The sequence below is a fragment of the Salvelinus fontinalis genome, chromosome 2 (genome assembly GCF_029448725.1).
Source record: "Salvelinus fontinalis isolate EN_2023a chromosome 2, ASM2944872v1, whole genome shotgun sequence".
Lineage (NCBI taxonomy): Eukaryota > Metazoa > Chordata > Actinopteri > Salmoniformes > Salmonidae > Salvelinus > Salvelinus fontinalis.
The window spans coordinates 42,556,080-42,580,095 of NC_074666.1; the positions used below are offsets into that span (position 1 = coordinate 42,556,080).

A 24,016-nucleotide genomic window follows, 5' to 3' on the forward strand; every position below is an offset into this window, starting at 1 on the left:
GGAGTATAATGACACCAAGATGTTGTCTGTATCATGTCCACTTCACGGATCGTAAGATCTTACAGGAGGCATGTATAGGTCTAAAAGTACCTAACATGGCCAAGCTCATCATTATGTTAAAAAAAATGTGATACAAATGTAAAAAGCATGACAAATATCATTCCTCCCAGTGAAGTTTATATGTGAACATTGACAGAACAATCTGAGATACAAAAAATATTTTTGGCCTGTCCTGGCCTTGAATCACCCCTCTCTTTCTCTCTCTCTCCCTCTCCTGTTGCTCCCACAAGCTTATCACGATCTGGGCTGTATCCTGCCCTGTCTGAGCCAGGGATTACATATCTCCTTTGTGTTTCCTGCGGGTTGACAATGCCGGCATATTTTCATACGCTCAAACAAAAGAGCGGAGATGGGGACAGGCAGACGACTCCCTTCTCTTCCCATCCAGCTATTCACATTCATGTCCTTTAGACAAATAGACTCGTCTTTCCCCAAATGAGGTGCATATCACTCTTAGGCAGCATTCACACAGGCAGCCCAATTCTTATCTTTTTTCCATGAATTGATGTTTTCATCAATCACATCAGATCTTTTCACATCAGCACTTTTTCAGAGCTAATCTATTTGCTCAAAAGACCAATTAGTGAGGGAAAAAAATCTGAATTGGGCTGCCTGTGTAATCGCAGCCTTAGTGACTGGAAAAGTTCATGTCCCTTGCCACTCCTCAAAATACATTCGCAATCAACTTAGTCGCAAAAGCGATATATGCGAAAAGTTAACCGTCCCTGGCGTCGTCATCAGAATACATTCATGATGTGAATGTCGGCACATCGTTCATGTAATCCCTCGTTTGATCCTATTTCCTGTTATACAGAATGCAGGTACAGTGATACATTTAGCTCTGATCTCTCCCCTGCCTTTCTTGTATTATCGTGTACCTGTTGCAATGAACAGGCAATATATTTCCTTTTTCTGTTACAACTCCTGTAATCTTGGCTCACCTCTCCTCAAAACCAGTTACTGCAGATTCAATGTCTGTCCTTACTATTGCTTTGGCTTACTTTAATGCCCCCCAAACTTGAATTGGTTTCTGTCTAGGAGAAACACTGACAAGGTACCAATGAGTCCTCTAGATCTGAGGCCGTATGTACCGAGCATCTCAGAGTAAGGGTGCTATTCTAAGATCAGTTTTGCCTTTTAGATCAGAATGAATGAATACGACTACATGGACAATAGGCCCTGGTATTTGTAGGCTGTGAGTCAACCAGTTGATCTATAATTGATGTTGAAACAATCCGTTAAATTAGTTTTGGACATGGTTGTGGCCTGTCACTATGATCAACTGTGTTTCCTTTCTCTGTCCAAAAGCGTATATGTGACCCACCATCTGTATTCGGTCCTACGTAGCAAAATTTTAAATTGTGTTTTTTACATTGGATAAAAGTAGAGACTCAGAGCTAAATTGTATATCATACACTGCAGTTAAGGAACAATGGGAATGAAATTCTGCTTTGAAAGTTGACAAACCCCACTTTTGATTAACCCCACTTTTGAGAAAATGGCCCTTGAATATTTTGATACACCAACTGGAGAGCTCTTCTTTGTTCAGCATCGTTCACACCCTCTTAAGTCTTAGCCCCACCCATCTCTTCGAGGATACATGTGAGGCCATGTGCTAAACAGAGTGAGTGGTGTAGTAAACAACCAACGATTTCAAGTAGTAGCCTACAATATGGAAAAACTAAAAATACACTTTATCTAGTCCTTGGGCTATATCCTAATCTGACTTTGGTGCAGGTCATGTTGTTCTTCACATTACTGTCTCTGGTAAACACACACTATATCAAATACAATCTAAGTTTATTTGTCAGATGCACAGGATACAGAAGGTGTAAGCGGTACAGTGCATATGTGCATAGTAGCAATATCAAAAACAGGAAGTGTCCAGATAATTATTAGATGACGCTTACCCTGACACACTTGTCTAATGGATGGTTCATGTGAAATAAATGCTATAACCACCATCTAGCTAAGTGGATGGGTCAATATTGTTTAGACATGTACACATGTACACATGAAATACACTAAATGGCCGTAATCACCCCCAGACAAACCTGGCTGACTTGGTAGGTTGTGTAATCATCTGGCAAAGTAGAGTCTTTTGTTTGGACATGTAGCTAGCTAGCTAGCTGAACAATGAACCAGCATAATCTCAACTCGTACTACTACCAATACAAACTGATTGTCATAACTGCTAAAGCTAACCAACTAGGTTCAATGTTAACTAGCTAGCTAACATTAGGCTATAACTAGCAATGCAAATGGTTTTCTGATTCGAATAATATTACTACACAGATCATACACGTAACGTTAGATAGCAAGCCAGCAAACTAACGTTCGCTAGCTAGCGAACAGTATGCTTTAACTTGCAATGAAAACGACGGCAGACTGGAACCATTTAACTTTTGTTTGGCCAGCATTGTGTCAAGTCATTCCGGTTCACACTGACCGTGGCGTGTGCAGATTTTTTTCTCAAAATGATCTGTCGATGGCACCTGCTATATTCAGGGTATCAATGTTGTTGAGAAAAGTAGCACAACTTTTCTAGTTCTTGATGGCTAACGTTAAACCTTTCAAAAAAGCCACGGTAGAAAGGATTATCAACACATACTGATCAGGTCACTTTATAGACAGAAGCATGCTGCATTGGCAGACCAATCCAAACTCATCTCCCAGCATGTCCAGCCCATCCATTATCTCAGCCAATCCTGGCCATCGGGAAAGTTCCCCCCTTTATCCATAGCTAAACCAACTAGGCTCATAATTGTATTCGTATTTACAGATGGAATACACGTTTGTTATTAAGGTACATGTAAGTTCACATGTTCCAGGGGGCAGCATTTCTGCCAGAGAAAAAAACACATTTTGATCGAACTTTTAAGAAGTTCAAATGCCTCTCTGAAGTAGTGATGTGCGACATACGCCTAGCTTCCTGAAAAGGGTCACTGTAACACTCGTCGTGGTTGGAAAAAGGTGAGGACCAAAGCACAGCGTGGTAAGTGTTCATCATTATATCTATTAAACATAGAACACTAAACAAAATAACAAAGGAGAATGAAACGCAACAGTCCTGTAAGGTGATATCCAGTATACAGAAAATAATCACCCACAACACACAATGACAAGCAGGCTACCTAAATATAACGACTGACACCTGCCTCTGATTGAGAACCATACTAGGCCAAACACATAGAAATAGAACAAAACATAGAAAAAACAACATAGAATGCCCACCCCAACTCACGCCTTGACCAAACTAAAATAAAGACATAACAAAGTAACTAAGCTCAGAACGTGACAGTCGCATGAGCATGACAACACAACACGATGATGCCACAAATCATCATTATTCAACTACATTTAAAGTCAATTATCAGGTCAATACGACATCTTGGTTGCCATACTATTGTGGACTAAGTGCTCTATTCAATCCGTATTGTGGAAATTCAGTGTTACAGCAATGTTTCGGCGTTAGTGGAGACTGCATTCACGGTAAACGCTGCAGATGACGGCTCAATAGGAAATGACATTTACATTTCTATCACTCAATCTGTAACACTTCAGCAATACAGATTGAATAGAGCCCTAACTATAACCATTCGATTGTATTAGGTTTTCAACTTAGTGCCACATAAAGCCATTTGTGACGGCTAGTAAATTAACTTGCAATTGCAATTCTCTCTTTGTTCATAACAACTCTCATTGTCAGAAACTCTTTGCTGAAGGCCATTTTCAGCATTGCAATTCCAAATCTTTGAAATGTGCATAAACAAAACAACACTTAAGGATGGCGTTTGAGCTGAGCAGCCCTGAGCTAGAAATGCTATGAAAGTTTCTGACAGACCATTCTCAGCACAATTGGAACAAATCTACTGAAGCCAGGAAATCTTAGGCATTGTGCTCGATTATGCTATCTGATTGGATTAAATGAAAAACCAAAGACCTAATGACATTGCTGATTGGATACACCTTCTACTCACATCAAACAAGTGAGTGTGTCTTAGTAGGCTGTTACCTGCTTTGGCAGACTCATGTAATCTAGTATCGCAATTAGATAAGATAAGATGTACTATATTGTCCATTAACTTGCATAGAAGAGAAATGTGTATTTCTGCTCACAACCCAACCCCCCAAGACACGGACACACACCGAAGGGCTTGACGCATTGGGTCAGGTGCAGTGCAGCGCCCCTGGAGCAATTATAGACCTTAATGCACTAAACACTTATTGAGAATCAAGTTTATTTACGCAGGAGTACAGTGGCATCACACACATTTCAAGAAGCAAAGTGTGATACTTCGCTTCTTGAATGTTCAATATCTTGAACACTTGATTGCTGACATGCAAAACATTTTGGGATTGTATCAACAGTGGACTAATAAAAATAGCAAAATATAGTTTTGAGAGGATTTTTCCTTTAACTCTCTGGGGCGTTCCATTATTACCGTGTATTTAGATGTGAGGGAACAGTCTGTTATGGTCATAATCCGCTGTGCCGGCTGATTTCATTTCTCCACTGGCGCAGGTGCACATACAGTTGAAGTCGGAAGTTTACATACACTTAGGTTGGAGTCATTAAAACTCGTTTTTCAACCACTCCACAAATGTATTGTTAACAAACTATAGTTTTGGCAAGTTGGTTAGGACATCTACTGTGTGCATGACACAAGTCATTTTTCCAGCAATTGTTCACAGACAGATTATTTCACTTGTAATTTACTGTATCACAATTCCAGTGGGTCAGAAGTTTACATACACTAAGTTAACTGTGCCTTTAAACAGCTTGGAAAATTCCAGAAAATAACATCATGGCTTTAGAAGCTTCTGATAGGCTAATTTACATAATTTGAGTCAATTGGAGGTGTACATGTGGATGTATTTCAAGGCCTACCTTCAAACTCAGTGCATGGGAAAATCAAAAGAAATCAGCCAAGACCTCAGAAAAATAATTGTAGACCTCCATAAGTCTGGTTCATCCTTGGGAGCAATTTCCAATTGCCTGAAGGTACCACGTTCATCTGTACAAACAATAGTACACAAGTATAAACACCATGGGCCCACGCAGCCGTCATACCGCTCAGGAAGGAGACGCGTTCTGTCTCCTAGAGATGAACGTACTTTGGTGCGAAAAGTGCAAATCAATCCCAGAACAACAGCAAAGGACTTTGTGAAGATGCTGGAGGAAACAGGTACAAAAGTATCTATATCCTCAGTAAAACGAGTCCTATATGGACATAACCTGATAGGCCACTCAGCAAAGATGAAGCCACTAACTCCAAAACCGCCATAAAATATCCAGACTACTGTTTGCAACTGCACATGGGGACAAAGATCGTACCTTTTGGAGAAATATCCTCTGGTCTGATGGGGGAAAAAATAGAACTGTTTGGCCATAAGGACCATCGTTATGTTTGGAGGAAAAAGGGGGAGGCTTGCAAGCCAAAGGACACCATCCCAACCGTGAAGCACGGGGGTGGCAGCATCATGTATTGGGGGTGCTTTGCTGCAGGAGGGACTGGTGCACATCACAAAATAGATGGCATCATGAGGCAGGAAAATTATGTGGGTATATTGAAGCAACATCTCAAGACATCAGTCAGGAAGTTAAAGCTTGTTCGCAAATGGATCTTCCAATTGGACAATGACCCCAAGCATACTTCCAAAGTTATGGCAAAATGGCTTAAGGACAACAAAGTCAAGTTATTGGAGTGGCCATCACAAAGCCTTGACCTCAATCCTATAGAACATTTGTGGGCAGAACTGAAAAAGCGTGTGCAAGCAAGGAGGCCAACAAACCTGACTCAGTTACACCTGCTCTGTCAGGAGGAATGGGCCAAAATTCACCCAGCTTATTATGGGAGGCTACCCAAAACGTTTGACCCAAGTTAAACAATTTAAAGGCAATGCTACCAAATACTAATTGAGTGTATGCAAACTTCTGACCCACTGGGAATGTGATGAAAGAAATAAAATCTGAAATAAATCATTCTCGCTACTATTATTCTGACATTTCACATTCTTAAAGAAAATGGTGATCCTAACTGACCTAAGACAGGGAATTTTTACTAGGATTAAATGTCAGGAATTGTGAAAACTGAGTTTTGCTAAGGTGTATGTAAACTTCCGACTTTAGCTATATATCATAGACAGTAGCGGCAAACAATCTAGCAGAGGGTACGCGGGGTAGAGGCCACTTAGTTTATCAAAAATATATTTTATTTCTGTCTATAGGGGGACTGGAATGGTGGTATACTGCAACTTAATTGAAATCTATTAAAGCCCCAATGCCAGAATACAGTACTCGGTGGCTTCAGGAGGTGGCATTTATAGATTACTAAATTGCCATTTACACTGCAAAATAAATATCTTTTGAGTGCTCATTACACTCTTAGGGGAAAAAATGTGCTATCTAGATCCTAAAATGGTTATTTGGCTGTTATCCTATGGGGACAGCCGAAGAACCCTTTTGGAACCCTTTTTCTAAGAGTGTACCATCCGTACTGGGGACAGATGTCATTAATTTCTATTTGTTGTGCCTCTTATTTTGCTCTATAAAAACAGCTCCGAAATGTATGTTTATCGATATTTTGCTATCTTTTTTTTTTGCTTTGTTTTTGTGCAAATTTTATCAAAGGCCAAATCTTGCTCCCATTTTCTCTGTATGTCTCCATTTATACCGGCATCCCTCCCTCTCATTCTTCCTACCAAATATGTATTTCTGCTTCCCTTATTCTTTCCCTCTTTGTACTGTTTCCCTCCATTTCCCCAGATCCCTTATTCTTTCCCTCCCTCTTTGTACTGTTTCCCTCCATTTCTCCAGATCCCTTATTCTTTCCCTCCCTCTTTGTACTGTTTCCCTCCATTTCTCCAGATCCCTTATTCTTTCCCTCCCTCTTTGTACTGTTTCCCTCCATTTCTCCAGATCCCTTATTCTTTCCCTCCCTCTTTGTACTGTTTCCCTCCATTTCTCCAGATCCCTTATTCTTTCCCTCCATCTTTTTCTCTATCTCTCTGTCAGAGAGGCAAAGAAATAGATTTTCCTCTTGACATGCAGTGTTTGTGCTGGCCCTGTCCTCAGGGCAGGCCGTTGTCCTTTTGGTTGTCAGGGGCAACAGTAGTTATTGTCATCTCTAATGCGGACCCACTCCTGCAGAGCGGAAGAAGGTTGAATCTATCTGTTTGGTGAAGTCCACAGATACCAAGACACAGAGTCATCTCTAGCACACTCACTACGTCTATCTTCCCCTCTCTATCTCCATGTACCTCTCTCTCTCTCTGGATCCCTCTGTCTTACTCTCTTTTTCTCCCTCCCTCTCTCTCCTTCCCTCCATTTCTCTACCTCTCACCCTCCCTCCCTTTCTCTCTCTCAGATTGAATACAGTATATGACTAATGATGTACCAGAATGAGACGTCACAGAATTATACCCCAACCCAGAAACGGAAATAGGCGCTCGTAAAGCAGCGTTTGGGAGACGTACAACAGAAAAAGCCATTAATAAAATGTACCCGCGCTAATAAAAACAATTGTGTATCAGGAGCACTAGCCGCCAACGCCTGTTAATTGATGAAAATACATAAACAGAGATGGCAACCAATTCATTTTACCCCTACCCCCAAATCTACTTTTTTTCGTCAAGGCTTAAATTGCAAAACACCATCTGGTAAACTGATTTTGGAATTGAACAAATGAGGCCCTCGCCTGCACAAGCTCTTGCGAGATAGAGTAGTCAATTTCTCTGCCTGTCTTGATTCCTTCCAGCGGCATAAAGCAGGGACAGAGAGGGATGGCTCACCGGCAGAGGATAGGCTAATTCACTAAAGGTCAATTGTATTCCCACGGGGGAAAACAACAACTGCAGTCGTGTGATACACCGCTCAGAGAGAGCATCCCGCGGAATTTATTAGGCTTAGCATCATGCAAACACAGAAATGCGGCAAATACGTCTTCTTTATGTAGAGGTATATTGTTATTGGAGTCCATGATTGCGCTCCATGATGGCTCCAAGAAGATGGGACTCATAAAGTAGGCTGGGAAAGGTAATCAGCTAGCTAGCCCTGAATCACCTACGACAGCGAATCTTGTGTGTGTGTGTGTGTGTGTGTGTGTGTGTGTGTGTGTGTGTGTGTGTGTGTGTGTGTGTGTGTGTGTGTGTGTGTGTGTGCGTGCGTGCGTGCGTGCGTGCGTGCGTGCGTGCGTGCGTGCGTGCGTGCGTGCGTGCGTGCGTGTGCGTGTGCGCGTGTGTGTGTGTGGCTGTAAGTGTGTGTGTGTGTGTGTGTGTGTGTGTGTGTGTGTGTGTGCGCGTGTGCGCGTGTGTGTGCAGAAGCATTGGTATATTTCTGTTGTGTTTACACCTTGATTTTGAAAGGAGATTATTGGTCATAACAGAGCACTGCAAGTCAAGTTTATTTATATACAAACTATTGGTACGTTGATGATAAATATAGTCTGTGGCTTAAGCAATGTAATTCTGTAGTGATTACTGTACCCGCCACCCACTAACAGAATATATCATAGTATCCTCATTTAGATTATGTAAAAAAATAGCTAGGTGGGTAAACGCTGAGTGCTGTTCACAGTGAGTAAAATAACACTCCCTATACTTTTATAAACAGATTTCCGCAAAGGGTAGGTAAACACTGGAGCAAAATAAAATAGGTGCATAAACAGCATTTACCCTCAACTACACCACTGATTCTGACTCTTGGGGCCGGTTTCCCATGCAGATCTAGGGCTCGCTTCAATCTGTATCGCCAAAGTTTAGCGCTAAAGCGCAATTTAAATTTAAAGGCAATTTTCCCACGTTCACAGGGACTGCATTCATGGTAAACGCTGCATATGTCGGCTCAATAGGAAATTACCTTTACATTTCAAGCGCGCTGTTGCATGATCTAACTGTGACATTGTACTTCTACAGTACAACCACTGTGGTTCCAGTGGGGATTATCTTCTCTGTACTGTCAACCAGAACAGACTTTGCAGAGATGGTGCAGTGGCATTATCAGTACAACTTTAACAGGTGTCCTCATGACAAGATGACTACTGAAGCTACAGTATGTCACATTTTGCCACTAGGGGCTTGTGGGGAACCATAGCAATTAGCTGTGAAGCTCCGTGCCCATTGTCACGTCTGCTGATGTCAATAAGGACGCGAGTGTCTCAGGTGACCTGCGACACGAGGCGAGAGAGAAAGAGAAAAGGAAGGAGGGCCGCACCAGGGGGCTGGCGATAGCTCATCAGTAAACATATTGACCAGCCGGCGCAGCTGCCACAGCCAAGTAATGGGGTTAGCAGACATCCAGGGGCCACCGATGATTGAGGGTTGCAGAGACGGGTGCTTTATTGTACTGCTTGATTTGAATGAGCAGCGGTATATTACTGCTGTATAGCGGCACATCCCTAGCGGAGCCCCTTGAGCAGCCCCTCCAGCTGTCTTAGGAGGACTGCTTAGAGCCCATCCCTCCCGAAGACATTTTACTAGGCCTCAAATAGAGGCTGTGATGTTGTATTATGTCTTAAAATGTAGATTGAGAAAGAAGGTAAAAACCCTTACTTGACTGTGCAGATGTTTGATTCCCCCTCTGCTCTTCATATCTACTCGTTTCAGGACTGTTCTTGAACCACTGCGTTTTTCCCTTCCCTCCTTCCTGAGGACACGCAGTGTACTCCTCTTTGATAACTCCTGCTTTCAGTTGTACCAGTGGTGATCTGGCCTACAAGCAGCCCGATAGAGGAAGCGCAAAGAGGCGGTAGTTAAAAAGCGAGCAGTGAAATGGCCCCTCTTCCCTTTTACAAGGTTGGAATCTATTTTAAAGAGCAAGCCGAGGTGCTCAAGCGATTATGCTAAAGAACTGTCATCCTAGCTGGAGCCCTGTGGCATTACTTAACAGGACTACAGTGCTTTTCTTCTGGAGGACCATAGGAAAAGCAGGCCCTCCGAGGCCTGGCTCTCCCCGCTGAGAGGGACATGATCTAGGCTCGCTGTTTGAGATCTCTCCCTGTTCCCTGGTCCTTAGGCAATATGAGGGAGGTGAAGCGTTAACTCTCATGTCCCTGGTGGTTTTATGTGTAGAAGTGTTGAGATGCCTGCACACCCCGGTAGAGGTCTCCACGGATCTTCCCGAACCCAAACTTTTCCCTTGGGTCCGGGTCGGGTTCTGTTTGTTTGTCGTTGGGTCTCGGACCTACGTAATTACAGCTGATAGACCCGAGTGGACACGAATGGACCCGACTACGACTCTGCATAGCCTATAGCAGGGCTCTCCAACCCTGTTCCTGGGGAGCTACCTTCCTGTAGGTTTTTGCTCCAACCCCAATCTAGCGCACCTGATTCTAATAATTAGCTTTTGATAACCTGAATCAGGTTAGTTACAACTGGGATTGGAGTGAAAACCTACAGGATGTTAGCACTCCAGGAATAGGGTTGGAGAGCCCTGGCATATTTATTTTACATTAATAAGGGGAATTAATGGACTTATAGAAGGTCTACATGAGAGGTAGTGAGAAGAGAGGTGTAGAAAGCGAGGGAACACCTCCCTCCACTCATCCTCTCATGTCTACAGTAGATAAGGGGAAACATGGGAAGTCTGTTTACATACAGCTCTGGAAATGCATCTAGCCCCAACTTAACTGTGACTGAGATGGAGGTGTCTAACCACTTTCAGAATAAAATATGTTTGATACCTATGTTGTCTGGAATTGAAACATTGCATTATGCAAGGTGTTCACGTGATTTCCGATGCGCTAGCTAGTATCTGTGTTCGTTGACAGGTTTCTCAACAACAATCTAGCTTTGGTTGGGCACAGGCCGACTTTGATAAAACAGTGAGAAACCATGTTACCTGACAGGCTGCTTTGATTGGCAAGCAGACATCTCCCTGCGTTTCTAAAATCAGCCGAGTCCTCCGAGGCAGGTGTTTCATCTCAGGAAGACACAGGCTACGTCCCAAATGGCACCCTATTCACTATATAGTGCACTACTGCAGTATATAATGCCATTTGGGACTCAGATTGGTCCCCTTGCTCCCATCTCCCTCTACTCCGACACGGTGGAGCACAGTCAACACATATCTCCTTCGTTTCCTAAGATTTCGGATAAACGCAAAGGAAACTGGTAAACTGTGCCCAAAATCATCAAAAGACCACAATCGGATTATATCAAGATTTCGATTTAATCTCCCTGGAGAGGGAGCAGGATGTGGAGTTACGCCCCACTCTTGCAGAAATTGACATTGCAAATGGGGTTACCACATAACAAGCCTTACAGTTTCCTGGATCTCGAGGTCTGATAAAGCTGAAGTGTGGTAAAGGGAAAACAACCTTTGCTTGTGTCCCCACAATGGCGCTGCATGGGGACAATGATGCTTTGTTAATTGGACCAATTTGCGATAGTACATTTTGGATTTACAACAGAAAAACAAATGGGCTTTTTTTTCTATTGATCCATCATGGATACTTATAGTTAAGGGAGAGAGAATAAGTTAAATAATCAGCTAATTCAAAGTGCCTGTTTTATCCTCCAATGTCCTCTGCAATCCACATTTATTTTATTGAAATACTCTTGATGTCATTTTATCATAAAAACAAATACTGAAAAATAAACAACAAATAAAGGTTTTCATATGCTTTTATACTGCGCAACAACAGATATTTTCTCAGCTGAGGAACCAAGTCACCAAAAATATATATATATTTCACAACTCAAAGGTCCTATGGGTAATATGCGTGCCCTGTACCATTGCGGTTTGTCACATCAAGGTTAGTATGATTGCATTTGACAAAGGTTATTTCAGTGGTTTTTATTGAGATTCCCAAAGTCATGTCATATTGATCAAAATATGCACAGCCATACCGAATTCTGCCCTTTGTAAATGAAATGTAAAATGTTTCCCCCAGCTCCCCACAGTCACACATTGGCCTTCAACATAATGCAGGAGTGTGTGCAGTTGTATTTTATTGATGAGCTGTCTGTGTACCATGTGAACGCTGTCTACGCCGCCACGATTGCTGCCGTCCTCCCATAAGCGGCAATGGCGCTCCCCTCACAGTTTGATGTCCAATGTGTGTGTTGTGTTTTATCTTTGCACTACATTGGTTCCCTTTGATTTCCCTTAAGCCTTGTGTCTTAGTCTTTGTCATGTAATGGTCTCTGAATGCTTGCTTATGGGTTCCATTTGTTTTCTCCCTCCCGTCCCCATTTCTCCTTTTTTTGCATGCCACATTCCTCCTGCTCCCTCCCTCCACCACTACTGTCCCTCCGTCCTTGTGTGCTCAGACACTACGCCCAGCACTGAACCCGCAGCACACGGTCGGTATCTCTTCCCTCCTCTTCTTTTTTGTCTGCCCGCCACAGCATGCCCCACCGCAGCATGACATCTGATAACCGGCAATGTTTTAAAGTTCTCGCTCTCCTTTGATTACCCTACTGTACTCTCTGCCACACTGTGGATGAATGCCTCCTGTACATGAAACAATGATTTGCTATGGTTTCATTTGTTACTGTGTCTGTCTGTCTCTGCTTGTTTGTGTCTGCATGTGCATATTTCTGTCTGTTTGTACAGATATTGCAAAACATCCCCTAGCCTCTACACACTTGTGTAGATCTGAAAGAATCAGAAGGATATAGCCAATATGGTAATAGCTCCACTTTGCCTTCTGATAGGCTAGGTGGAATTTTGCCAGCATTGCTTACACATTACTGTGTAGGTCCAATTCCCCTATAAGAAAGGAATTAGGGGTCAATTTGGAATTGGGCATTTGTATGACTGACCTGCTGGTCCTTTTAGCTAACTCCTCTCTGTGTTTGTTCCTTTTCATGCCCTACATGTATACTATAACAACACGAGAAGAGTTGGCTACAGCACATATAGAATGGGTCCAGTCTATTGTATGACTATCCATCCTTCATGTGTCTATGTCTGTCCGTCCGCCTGTCTTTCTGTCTGTTAGTGTGTATTTGTGTTAGAAATCCTCGCCAGTACATTTTAATAAATAAAAAACACCCCTTTTGAGGTAATCAAAATGGCCACTCTTAATTGAACACCAGATAATATCTCCATAACAACGCGTGAGTGTGCATAAGTACTTGTTGACATTTGCCTCCAGTGTTCTCATTTTGCGCCCAAAAGTAATAAATATTGGCCTGCCTCAAATAATTTTTTGATGATTTTAAATGATGTCTAAATGGCTGGTTTTGTAAGGTGATAGATCACCTGGTACTCAGACAGCGTAGTTCAGTTTGCCAGATAATTACCGCTTGGTTTCTGTCCACATGGGCCACAAACAGCAGACTATTCATAGAGCTCAGAGGACAAGACATTTTTGTATGCAGCTAGTGTTTTGAGACATGGACTGCCCTTCTACTTGGCTTTTCAGGCATAGGAAGTGCCCTATTACTTGTTCTTTGAGTAGCAGCACCAGCCTGGGTGTGCAGTGTGTAAGTGGTGTTTTCTGAGGGGGAAAGGCACTGAGGCTTGACTACATACTGTAGTTTGCTACGTGGTGCATGTAGCCAGGTTATAACTTTGCTTTCTCGCAGTTAACTGCCATTCTAAATACCATGTCACAAGGGTAATGTTAACCTTGTGGAGTAATGTCTGCCTTGCCTATGATGTATCACGTATAATTGCTATAAGCCCCAGAATAAGTTATTGCAATTTCCACTATTCAAACAGGACATTGGTGAAACCCGATGAACAGATTTCTGCATATGATTTTACATATGCAGACATGTAAAGGTATTTGGGGCAAGGAGATGGGGAGGGAGGTATGGTACTGTATACACACAATTTATCTAACTCCTTCTCACCCTGAAAGGGATACATCAGGATTTTGGCAATGAAGCCCTTTATCTACTTCCCCAGAGTCAGATAAACTCATGGATACCATTTGTATGTCTCTGTGTGCAGTATGAAGGAAGTTGCTAACTAGCGTTATCTTAATTGCTAACATGTGTTAGCGCAATGACTGAAAGTCTGTGGTAAGTGCTAGAAGATACCATAGACTCCCAGTCATTGTGCTAACGCTAGTTAGTATTGGTTCGCGAAACTGAACTCAGCAAGAAAAGAAACGTCCCTTTTTCAGGACCCTGTCTTTCAAAGATAAATCGTAAAAATCCAAATAACTTCACAGATCTTCATTGTAAAGGCTTTAAAAACACTGTTTCCCATGCTTGTTCAATGAACCATAAACAATTAATGAACATGCACCTGTGAAACGGTTGTTAAGACATTAACAGCTTACAGACGGTAGGCAATTAAGGTCACAGTTATGAAAACTTAGGACACTAAAGTGGCCTTTCTACTGACTCTGAAAAACACCAAAAGAAAGATGCCCAGGGTTCATCTGCGTCAACATGCCTTAGGCATGCTGCAAGGAGGCATGAGGACTGCAGATGTGGCCAGGGCAATAAATTGCAATGTCCATACTGTGAGACGCCTAAGACAGCGCTACAGGAAGACAGGGCGGACTGCTGATCGTCCTCGCAGTGGCAGACCACGTGTAACAACACCTGCACAGGATCGGTACATCCGAACATCACACATGCAGCGTCCTACCAGGAGGGGCTGAAGAGGTCCTATTAGAGGGCTCCTCCCTTACCTCCTCGCACTAGCCTGCCAAAGACAGATTGACCCACCCCAGCCAGGTGTCATACAAGAAGGGACCGGAGGGGTCCTACTAGAGGGCCCCCGCCCTACGTCCTCACACTAACCTGTCAGGGATAGAAGCGGGACAGGTACAGGATGGCAACAACTGCCCGAGTTACACCAGGAACGCACAATCCCTCCATTAGTGCTCAGACTGTCCGCAATAGGCTGAGAGAGGCTGGACTGAGGGCTTGTAGGCCTGTTGTAAGGCAGGTCCTCACCAGACATCACCGGCAACAACGTCGCTTATGGGCACGTCGCTGGACCAGACAGGACTGGAAAAAAGTGCTCTTCACTGACGAGTCACGGTTTGTCTCACCAGGGGTGATGGTCGGATTCGCGTTTATCATCGCAGGAATGAGCGTTACACCGAGGCTTGTACTCTGGAGCGGGATCGATTTGGAGGTGGAGGGTCCGTCATGGTCTGGGGTGGTGTGTCACAGCATCATCGGACTGAGCCTGTTGTCATTGTAGGCGCTGTGCGTTACAGAGAAGACATCCTCCTCCCTCGTGTGGTACCCTTCCTGCAGGTTCATCCTGACATGACCCTCCAGCATGACAATGCCACCAGCCATACTGCTTGTTCTGTGTGTGATTTCCTGCAAGGCAGTGTTCTGCCATGGCCAGCGAAGAGCCCGGATCTCAATCCCATTGGCCACGTCTGGGACCTGTTGGATCGGAGGGTGAGGGCTAGGGCCATTCCTCCCAGAAATGTCCGGGAACTCGCAGGTGCCTTGGTGGAAGAGTGGGGTAACATCTCACAGCAAGAACTGGCAAATCTGGTGCAGTCCATGAGGAGGAGATGCACTGCAGGACTTGCAGGAGCTGGTGGCCACACCAGATACTGACTGTTACTTTTGATTTTGAGCCCCTTCGTTCACATTATTCAATTTCTGTTAGTAACATGTCTGTGGAACTTGTTTAGTTTATGCCTCGGTTGTTGAATCTTGTTATGTTCATACAAATATTTACACACGTTAAGTTTGCTGAAAATAAACGCAGTTGACAGTGAGAGGATGTTTCTTTTTTGCTGAGTTTACCTCTAACTTCCTTCATACTGGATGCGGAGACATAAAAATGGTATCCATGAGTTCACCTGACTCTGGGGTAGTAGAAAAATAGCTTCATTGTCAAAATCCTGAAGTAACCTTTAACACAATGCCAACTCTGGTGTGAAATATGTTTTATGCAAAATTTCAAGCAGCTTTATCTCACACCAACTGATAAATCGATGTTTGTGATCAGTAAGACGCATGCAACTCTCTCTTAAGGTTAAGCTAGCTTCTGAGTATAGCATTATAGCTTTTCTTTGTCGGCAAGATAGACATATTGATTAAACTGTACCTTTGCATTCTGTTCAGAAAGCTTTTCAGTGGCCTTAAAAAATATTTGATTCATTCAAGGTGCATGGAATACAATGATGCCAACATAACAAGTTTCACACAGGTCCCTGTGAAATATTAAGCTGTCGCAGAAGTATTAAACATTTGCATTCTATCGTTACAAAATGTGTTCTTGTTGTTTTGGTGCCCTTTCACTGTTTGGGAGATGTTTCTGCTCTCTGATAAATCTATTTTACCCTCGGTATAGCCTAGAAACACGATGTTACATAAATAAGAGGGGAGTGGGGTTGGACTGAAGGGGGTAGAAAGATACTACAGTGAAGAGTAACCAGTACACTACCACCAAAGTAAAGCAGTCACATTTGTGTATTTATGCTACATTTTTGCATCGTCCCTTTTGACAGAAGTGCTTCACTCTAGCTGAAGCACTATTCAGTTGCTTTGGAGATGGATACTACAAGGCCAAGTTGTTGTTACTCCTTTGCGGCGTAGAGCTTAAGTGGGGTTGCCTCAGGAATATGAATTACAGTGCAGGGCCGGGGCGGGAGACGCATTGCTGTCCTGGTCAGATAGATCAAACCCTTATCAGCACGTCAGCCTCGCTGTCAGACAGCACTTCTATCGCCACACACTGGCACCAGTGGTATTCATAGTGTTTCCTTTACCTGACCCACTGTGTATTTAGTCTCAAACTGCCTGGGGTGCTGACTTTTTCAATCTGATTAATCAATAATGTGTCATCTTGTGTGTTTTATTTTACGATAAATGATGTTGGTGTTTTTTCTCAAAGAATGCATTCTTCAGAGTGTGTCCCCTCGCGCTGTGTGAATGCATTCTTCAGAGTGTGTACTCTCTCTCGCACTGTGTGAATGCATTCTTCAGAATGTGTACTCTCTCGCGCGCTGTGTGAATGCATTCTTCAGAATGTGTACTCTCTCTCGCGCTGTGTGAATGCATTTTTCAGTGTGTGTCCTCTCGCGCTGTGTGAATGCATTCTTCAGAGTGTGTCCTCTCACGCTGTGTGAATGCATTCTTCAGAGTGTGTACTCTCTCTCGCGCTGTGTGAATGCATTCTTCAGAGTGTGTCCTCTCGCGCTGTGTGAATGCATTCTTCAGAGTGTGTCCTCTCGCGCTGTGTGAATGCATTCTTCAGAGTGTGTCCTCTCGTGCTGTGTGAATGCATTCTTCAGAGTGTGTACTCTCTCTCGCGCTGTGTGAATGCATTCTTCAGAGTGTGTACTCTCTCTCGCGCTGTGTGAATGCATTCTTCAGAGTGTGTCCTCTCTCTCGCGCTGTGTGAATGCATTCTACAGAGTGTGTACTCTCTCTCGCGCTGTGTGAATGCATTCTTCAGAGTGTGTACTCTCTCTCGCGCTGTGTGAATGCATTCTTCAGAGTGTGTCCTCTCTCGCGCGCTGTGTGAATGCATTCTTCAGAGTGTGTACTCTCTCTCGCGCTGTGTGAATGCATTCAGGGTTGGTCCCTCGTTCTCTCTGTTAATTTCCAAAGCCAACACGTTTCACGCTGGCCTTTACAAACATGAGACTAACATGTCCAGGCCAGTTGTTTGATGATGTGCCTTAAGTAACTTTATTGCAAAAAATCTATCTGCAAGAAGCCCGCCGTAAAGCCAGCGTCGGTATTATTTCAGATCCCCACACAGATTAAGGCAGAAGGTGTGGTGGTGGCAAGGTAATACTATTTCACCTCATGGTCGAAGTAATGCAATTGAATTTCAAGGACTGGTGCGCTTGTTTTTTGGGGGGGGTGGGGGGGTTGTGTGTGTCCATTTCATGCATGACATTTTAGAGTACATGATTTTTGTTGTTGTCCTACCTTGTTCTTCATGCTTGAATTACCTCAAGGCCAGGAAATACCATCTCACCATTGCCCAATGTGTAGCTGAGGGCCCTCTGCTTTTCTGAATGTTACTCAGAATATTTCATTCATATTCCTGAAGCAATCACAAAGTCACCCCCAATAGTACAAAACACCTGAAGTAAACTCCCTGCAATCCTCAGGAAAAGTGACATTTGCTGCTTGGGAACATTAAGCAACAGCTTATTTATGTATCTCTCTCTCTCTGTCTCAGCGCAAAGTAACTTAAGCCTCTGTTTGACATGAGCTGAGCCTCTGCTGATGCGCGCCTGTTTTACATGCCGAAGAGTGCCAGCACTAGCTAACTACCTTTCCCCTGGAAGCTGTCACCATGGTGATGCCCCTGCTTGTTGTGGCAGAGAGAAGCCAGCATTATTGAACTTCTTGTTTCAAGAAACAGACATTTTGCTCTGCATAATGCTACACTTGAGAGCCCCTGTTTGGGTTGGCATGGGGACTACATCTCTATATCTTCAACAGAATCTTCTGCTCTTATCCACACTTTCTTTTTGAAAAGGGCATGGTCAGAGGATGGAACAGGTCTAAAGTCTGTTCCATTAGTTGATAACGAGCTCTGCCTGCTAATCTTCTATCTGGAGAGGTGAGCACGCTGGAAAAGACACTCCTGCCAACGTGCCTGTCAGGGCGGTGTGCGAGAGAAGGAGGGGATAATTGAGCTAGGCCCAGGAAGCCACTGGGAAAGCGATGGTGGAGCGGGAAGACGGCGGAATAAGGGCCACTTTGCTCCCAGCTGGAACTGCACCAGGTGAAGCGGAAGACTTATCTCTTCCATTTAATAGGGAACAGAGTTTGCCAGATTTGAGCCCCGTTTATACCTGGTTCTAACATGCATCCTTGTTCCTGATCTTTTCCACATACCGATTGTGCCCACATTTTCAGACAGGTGTAGATGATTAAAAGATGCATTGTGATCTGATTGTGATCAGATCTTCCTGACCACCTCAGGAGGTATTGAAGTATGCATTGCGTCTGGATATCTTACAAGTGTAGACGGATCTGGACAGTGAAACCATTTAAATCAGGGATGTGCAACTTCAGTCCGCGGGGGCCTGATTGGTGTCACGCATTTGCACCAGCCCCAGTTAACACACCTGACTGCAATACTCAACTAATCATGATCTTCAGTTTGGAATGCAATTAGTTTAATCAGCTGTGTTTGATAGGGATGGGGGGAAAGTGTGACACCACTCCGGCCCCCAAGGACTGGAGTTGCCCACCCCTGATTTAAATCATCATTATCCCGCCTTCCAAAATCATTGACAGGTGGCACCATTGACTTATGGCATCAATATGTGTCTTAAATAAATAAAGATAAAGGAGGGACCAGAAAATCTGGTCGCAATGCAGACACAGTGGACAGATAAGAGACACAGATGCATATCTGAAAATGTGGGCACAATCAGTTATAAACTAGGCTTTGTATGCCATTAATATTCAGACCTGGTCAGTAAATTACGGGAACACGACTTTGAGTCACCTAGAGGATTCGTCACAAGACTTGCCGCATCCTATTGTTTCCCCCGGTGGCTTTATTTCTCGGGACTGTCAGGGTTTTCATTGACTCCTTGATTACAGCTTTAGTCCACTGGCTTTGGAAGTCATGCTAACGGGTGGGAAATTAGGTGGGAGAGACTGTGTGGACACACCATGCATTTAAATGGCAAGTATGACGTGAGAGCTGTATCTATGTTTGTGTCCGTGTGTACGTGAGCTGAATACGTATGGCATAAGTGTAGCATGTTGATGGTACATGTATGTGTGGGTTTCATGTGAGATGCGTTTGTCATTTTGAGCACGCTCTGTGTGTGTTTGTAGCACGTGTTGTGTCTGTGAGTCTGCCACTTGTGGGGCTCTCTCAGGTGAGGCGCATATGCTGCCGTAATTAGCCAGGAGAATCGCAAACTATTAAGGCAGACAACCAAAAAGGGACCCTCTTCCCCTCCTTCTTCTCCCTCTCTAACTCATCCTCGGCTGAAATTAAATGGACCACCGAGGGGTCGTCTGGGGCCTAGACGCCCTGGTGGTTGGCGGGAAGCGAGAATCAGTGGGGGTGATTTCTAGCAGCGGGGCAGATGAGTGTGGAAATTAGCTTCGTCTACTGAATCAACAGTTCCTCAGTCACCTGCAGTTCCTCTCCATCGCTCGCAGCCCACGCCAAATGCTATCTTCCAAGGCTCTGGCCCTTCATTTAAGCCATTTTCTTCAATTATTCTCCCATTTTCCCTTCTATGGCCCTGTTTGAAATGTTGGGTAAACAGAGGTACAGTTTGTAATTCTCTGGCAAGGCTTCTTAGCCAGTAGTTTTGGGGGTTTCAGTTCTCTACATGGTGTAAAGATTTGTTTTGGCCTCTTGAAGGAAATGTGTTTCCAAATCTGCCTTCATTTGTTGGTTTGGTTTATTCTTAAGCTCTACACCACAAATAAATCATGGACATTCTGAACGTCACAAGCCTTTTAAAGCACCGGTACATTGACTGGCTGAAAAATGAGCCGATCTGTCGAATAGAGGCATAATAGACGCTCTTTAATGTCAAAATGTTCCCATAATTCATATACATGAGAGCAGAGACCCCTCTGAGGTGAGGTTTTGGATTACACATCACCTCTTCTCGACACTCTGGACTCCATTATGACTGTGTGCTTTGTGAACAATGGCCTCGCCAAGAAAGCACTACAGGATTGTGCTGTATGTCCTCAGAAAGGGACCGAAAATCACCTAAAAACCTGATAATGACAGCTCACAGTGGCCTACAGATAGGAAATCAAAACACCCTGCTTGGCTGACATTCATACATTGCCACATTTTATTCCCTCCACTTTTTTGCCTGCTTTTTGTGGTGTTTTCATTGTCCAACTCAAAGCCATCAACCAGCTGTAAACTCTTAGAAAAACAGATGCTTTCTAGAACCTAAAAGGGTTGTCCCCGTAGAATAACCCTTTGAAGAACCAACCCCTTTTGGTCCCAGGTAGAACCCTTTCCCCAGAGGGTACTTCTACATGGCCACCACCGCAGTGAGGCAAAGGTGATGGCTGTCAATGCGAACCTCTGCGTATGCTCGCCGGTGTGGGTCGACTGCTTCCATGGCAGCCAAGGACAAGAATTAGCCTTTATCCGTCTTTTCTCAGGAAATGAGGGACGCTTTTGAGAAACGGGACCTGCTCGCCCCAGGCTTTGCACCGTTCCCTGGAAGGGACATCTTATCCTGGATTAGCCCTGACAAAACTCACTTCCCCTGGCTCTCGCACAATGGACAAATGGTCCCCAGCGGTGTCTTGTGTTGTTTACACATATTTACATAATTCTTTTTTTGTCATGTTATATACACGTGGCACCCCAACACACACATTGGGGGGATCTAGATGTTGACTCACTAAGAAAATAAGCAACATCAGAGTCCAATTTTAACCGAGCCTTGCCACAACATCTGTCCCTAATTCTTTACTTGCCACAGGATATTCTGCTTTTCTTTTTTTCTTTGCCCACAACTACATTAAAGCAGCTGGAATTTAATGGGGTGGTTTGTTTGTCTGATACAAAGACTCCTCAGGCACTCTCTGTCAAGCTAAAAATCCATTTGGTTTAACCGGCTTGTAAAGGTTGCCCTCCTCTCCTTCCCCTGCCTCCACGCCACACCGGCGGCCCACTCCTGTCCGACCCTCGCTACTGTAAATATAAATCTTGGGGAGTTTGTCGGCCAATACGGTAATGACAAGGCTCCGGGCAGCTTGGTGACAGAGAGGGGTGGGGAATTGGAGAGGGGATGATAAACAGACGGTAGAGGAGAAGAAAGGGCAAACGGTGAAGCAAAAGCAGTTATTGCTCCGCTGTTCAGGGTTTTTTTTCTCTGCCTCCCATTAACAGGGCTGGCGGTGTATCTATGAGATGAGCTGCAGAGTCTCTGGGCCTGTCGAGTCCTCTGAACATCTTGGCAAACATAGTAGGCCGCTGGAATACATTAGGACGTGGTTTTGGAGAGAACCATGAACTAGTTCTTATTCACACTTTCTTAGTTTAGAGATCATGCAAATGAGCACTTGTTCTCAACTAGCCTACCTGGTTAAATAAAGGTGAAATAAAAGAAAGAAAGAAAAATCATAGATTTTATTTGCCAGTTATGTTTGTTGGGTTTATATTTTTCTTCGTCCATGATTAAATCAAAGTCTCGATGAGGATTTCAAATGGTTGCCAAGATACCGAGAGCTCTATTGAAAACATCCAAATTAATGTATGTCTTTCCTAAGAGACAGAAGATGCATGCAACTCAGAGAACTTGGTTCATTTTCACAATGAGTGAAATACTTTTTTCTTTCAGTAAAATCCCGACCCCAAACTCCGTGAATGGAGAGGGGACTTCATAGAAAAGCAATTTCTCATTCATTATGTACATAATGGCTGTACAAGTGTAGGGAAAACCATAAAAGACTTGGTATTAATTGACATTATTTGCACCTTTCCCCACTATCCCCATATTTCATAATAGAGACGCCTTAGTCACGCACTAATAATACTCTTCCATGGATTGAAACAGCTTTTGGAGAGACGTCATGCCTTCCACCTATCCGTCTACTGTTACCATGGCACCCAGATTAAATGTATTAACGAAACAATTTAGATCAAAATGGCAAAGCTATCCCAGATCATGATTTTGGAAATTAAATGATAACTTTGGTTTAGTTTTTTTTCTCTATTCAGCCTCACCTGAGTTTTGTGTTTTTGAAGTAATTAGATTATTAATATGTTTAACTGTAAACCCTTCCAAAGCAACCCCAGAGGTCTGCCAAGGATATTTAGTGAATAGATCCATGTTGTTGTCTTCAATAGGCCGTCCTGCAGTGTAATCGCTAATTACAATCACCGTTTGCCATTTTATAAAATGAGACACCCCACTGAAGTCAGTTCAACATCTAGTTTTGAATGACATTTTGTTGATTTGTCGATTAACGTGAATTGAACAAAAAATGTCACCATGTCATTGGATTTAGGTTAAATGTTAGGTGACAAAATTACAAAATGCCCTTATGTAGATTTCTTTGCAAGTCCAATCAGTTTTCCACATTGATGCATCATCATTTAGATTTTTGGGGTTGAAATGACATGGAAACAACATTGATTCGACCACTTTTTGCCCGGTGGGATTCCTCTATCTGGAACTCACATCTCAAATAGCTAATTGTTATTGAAAATGAACACTATATTTATAAAAAAGGAGAATACACTGTTATTGATGCTTTCTCTTCTGTAAAGGAGGTAGAAACAGAATTTAGTTACATTTAGTTGGGTAGTGAGAATTCAAATAAATTCACTCCAAAGAATCAAACCATCCAACTAATTAAGTTTTTGGCACACACCCATCTGACTGTCTGTCAACTTGTATACAAGTTCTTTCTTACAAGTTAAACAAGCAGTAACCAATGTCTAGTCACACACATTCTGTCTCAAAAGGCTTCTGGACTTGTATTAAGCTGGGCTACTTTATTTACAAGTGCATTATCTAGGAGGCAAAAATATTAAACTGACATCATTAAATTGTCTCAATGGGCTTTTTAACAGCAGAGACAGTGCAGTTGTGATGCAGTTATATCTAATGAGGCTATGCAGTAACACATGTACTATATGTATGTAGCTTTGTATGGCACCCACCTGCTTGATGCTGCTGTCTTTTGATTTTCTTCCTATCCGCAGGCAGCACAGCTGCACCACTGCAATCACTAATGCTTAATTACCAGATTAGAAGATCCAATTAGCAGATCTCCTGTCATTCAGATCAGCCCGCTGCCTGATCTGAATGAGATACTTTCGTGTGTCCCCCAGGGGTTGGCATTCCTCCCCTACAAATTGATCACACTCGTGAAACGACGACGTGCTTTGTTTGGCACGTGGACACCTTGTTTCCGCATGCTCTCGGAGGTTCTGATTTATATTTCAGAGAATGCGGAAAGAGACACATCTTCCCGGCTGGTGGTTTGGGTAAATGTGTCGCTGGCAAGTTGCGCACGGAGACAAATCCTCTTGTTAATTTGTTTTTTTAAGTCGTTTCCTCTGTGTCATTTAATTCACTGTTCTTTGTTG

At 43.4% G+C, this 24,016-nt stretch overlaps 1 protein-coding gene across 5 annotated transcripts in view; it reads left to right on the forward strand.

Moving 5' to 3' along the window:
* Positions 1-24,016, forward strand: part of cadm1a (cell adhesion molecule 1a) — a 425,433-nt gene that overhangs the window by 386,107 nt on the left and 15,310 nt on the right. For 3 of the 5 annotated variants that reach the window (XM_055875692.1, XM_055875687.1, XM_055875705.1), the window contains one exon: positions 12,334-12,366. The exons of the other annotated variants lie outside the window; for them this stretch is intronic. In XM_055875692.1, the coding sequence (XP_055731667.1) occupies positions 12,334-12,366 (33 nt within the window). The remainder of the gene's footprint in view (positions 1-12,333; positions 12,367-24,016) is intronic. 5 annotated transcript variants of the gene reach the window in all.